This window comes from Akebia trifoliata, chromosome 12, assembly GCF_017979445.1.
Source record: "Akebia trifoliata isolate Shusen 1 chromosome 12, ASM1797944v1, whole genome shotgun sequence".
In the NCBI taxonomy this organism is placed as follows: domain Eukaryota; kingdom Viridiplantae; phylum Streptophyta; class Magnoliopsida; order Ranunculales; family Lardizabalaceae; genus Akebia; species Akebia trifoliata.
This window is the reverse complement of record NC_141386.1, coordinates 18,128,844-18,131,933: the sequence shown is the minus strand read 5'-3', so window position 1 is coordinate 18,131,933 and position 3,090 is coordinate 18,128,844. Positions and strand designations below refer to the sequence as shown.

Here is a 3,090-nt window from a genome sequence, read left to right as displayed (position 1 = left end):
TTGTAACTCAATTTTGTACAATAGTATGTGCTTTTCATTATGAAGATTTGTGTTAACAATATGATTAATCAAGATAAAAAAACATATTTCTTACTTTTAAATATGTTTTACATATATTATTTAAGGATAAATATTAAAATGTAATATTTGTATATGCCTGCATAAAGGATCATTTGTTCTTATTTTACATAAGGATGAGTTCAAAGATGAAGGGTATTATATAGGGAAATAATTGCGTGTTAATCTAAGTCGTACTCATGTCCAAATCGGTTGAGTGGCACCAAGCATGGAACAGTGTGCGGAACGCAGCCCTACAAGCAAGGTAGGTCAGAGCAGGGACTTCCCTAGTCTGGCTGGCAGGGCAGGATAGAGGTAAGCCAAACTAGACCTGCCTAGCAGAACAGGCCAGGTCATAAGAAAATCATAAAACTATTGCGTGCACGTCAATCTTGGAGATCCCGAAAGAGATCTCTATAAATAAGTACGATTGATCCAGAAAATCCCGATTAGGTAAATAACTCTACAGAATTAGTAGAGATCCTATGATTACAGCCTATAGAGGAAGAAATCCTATGGGCAGTTAAGTGGGATAAATAACATAGTAAGCACGATTGGAGGGGATCTTTTTGGGAGGGGGAAATTAGAGTCTAACCAGTACTAAGGATTATTCCTCTACTTTTCTAACTGGAGTGTCAGAGTGATTTTGGCAGGTACCACGTCGTCGCAAGAAGGGAGGTGCTAGGAATGACTTCGGATCAATGCAGTTGGATTCTTCGTAGTCGTTCACCGGATTTTGACCACACAGAACTGGCACTGTCGGTGGGATCACCAAGAGTAGATTGATTTCGGTTGAAACAATAATGAGATCCACGAGAACAATTGAAGTCAATGCACCCCCACCAACTGTTCCAACCGTAGATGCCTAACTTTTGGCGATGTTGAATGTCATGAGAAAATAATAGGAGGAGATGTAGAAAAAGATGGATAATTTAGTTGAACAGAACCGGAACTTGGGCTAACGCTTCGATAACCAACAATCTGCGAGGCAAAATAATTTGCCAAGAGACTCTCTGCGGGCAAGCAAGGATGATCATGCTTCAAGTACGGAAGGAAGCACACTATTGTTGATATCTACGGGAGAAAGGTGAAATAGAGGTTGCTATTGCAACCACTCAGACAGAGCCCATAATGGACTTGACTTGAGAATAGGTCAGAGAGATGATCAGGAAGGAGAAAGAGATGGTGAAGAATGTTGATGTAGGCACAGCAGTAAAGTAAGCCATTCAAAGGATTCAAAAGTCTCCTTTTACAATAGAAATTTTAGCTGAAGAGATCCCGAACAAGTTTGTACCGTCGAATTTTACCCCATATTCAAGGATGAAGGATCCGGTAAAGCATATTTTCCACTTCCGACAGATGCTTGCATTGTAGAAGGAGAAGGAAAGATTGATGTGTAGATTGTTCGCCTCGAGTTTGCAGGGGAACGCATTGAATTGGTTCCACAAGTTGTCGTATAGATCCATCACCTCATTTGAGAAACTCTGCACTGCTTTCGTGACACGATACATTGGCAATAGAAAGAGTGGAGGAGACATTGATGTGCTACTTAGCATGAGGTTGGGATCTGGAAAGAACATCAGAGAATTCACGAGGAGGTTCAAAGAGGAAGCGATGTCTCTAGAGAGTTGTGATGAGAGAACGACCGTGGTGGCATTCAGAAATTCCTTACCATCTGGCTCAGGGTTGTATAAGTCCCCAGTGAAGAAGAGACCAGAAACTTTGAGCAAGTTGTTTGACAGAGCGAAAAAGTACATCCGCTTAGAAGATGATTCTCGAAGCTCAATGGGGAAAAATAAGGTTATACATGCTATGGAAAAACCCAGCAAACAACATCAGCTATAGTAGTAGGGTAAGAAAAAGTTGCTTAAGCAAGATGGGGAGAGGAGAAGATGAGGAATCTATTTAGCTATGCCCCCCAGTGAGATCTTGCCTCTCATCACACATGAATCGTATTTATAGTGGCCCGCACCACTTCCTCAAGATCAAATTAATCGAAATGAGAGATATTGTGAATATCACAAGGCGCGAGCGCACACTATTAATAGATACCAAGCCTTGAGAAGATTCCTGTAGAGGCTGGTAGAGTAGGGCAAGTTGAGAGACCTACCCAAAAGACAAAGAGAAGACTTGCCCTGAGACAAAAACTACAAGGCTGACCAGCCACCTGTTGAAGAGCATGAGGGAAGGGTAGCGGTGATACATGTTGTCTTCAGAAAGGAGAGCAGAAAGTCAGGGCAGGACAAAACCAGTGAGATGATAAAGAGAAGAAAGGTTGAACATTTGGCTCACGTCTATACAGCAAGGAGCTAGCCAATAGAACAGTTGGGGCACCTTGGAGAGCAAACAGTGGCTTTCTCTGAGAAAGACTTGGAAAGGGTAGTAAGGCCCCATTATGACATACTAGTGGTAACGCTGCGAGTGGGCACTTTCACGCTCAAGAAGGTGTTGATTGACAGTAGTAGTTCAATAGATATTTTGTATGTTTCGGCCTTCTTAAAGATGAGCCTTAGTAGGAAGGTGTCCTCCCCAGCGGGGGCACCATTGATCGGGTTTGATGGGAGATCCAATTAGCCTTGGGAGAAAATAATATTGCCGGTACAGGTGGGACCAATAACTTTGATGACTGAAAGCGCCCTCGATCCGCGGGGTGCGCGGATCCGCTTTTGACCCTTGAGGTTTGGGAGTCGCCACCTAGTTATTACGGTCTAGGAACCGATCAATGACTCTAAACGGATAAAAACTAATCTAAAATCAAAAAAACTGAATTCGGGGATCATGTTACGGGATTGGAAGGTGTTAGGCACCAACCCCGCCCGGTCAAAGCCGGTCTCTACTAAATTCCCAAGTAAATTACATTGCTAAAACCTAGATAAGAAAATAAAAAGGTTTACCTTTCTGATGGCAAGGACTTGGTTCCCTCAGATCTGACAAAAAGAACTCCTTGTACCGTGCTCCCTTGCTTCGTTCTGTTTCCGGATTTGTCTTCGGATCTCCAAGGCAAGGTATCTCCTTGTTTTTGAATCTGAACTC

At 42.6% G+C, this 3,090-nt stretch overlaps 1 protein-coding gene across 1 annotated transcript; it reads left to right on the top strand.

The window, feature by feature from the left end:
* Positions 1–1,449: 1,449 nt before the first annotated feature.
* On the top strand, positions 1,450–1,902 carry LOC147388987 (uncharacterized). The gene has a single exon (XM_086419701.1). It carries the CDS (start codon positions 1,450–1,452, stop codon positions 1,900–1,902), a length of 453 nt encoding a protein of 150 aa, XP_086275827.1.
* Positions 1,903–3,090: the final 1,188 nt, after the last annotated feature.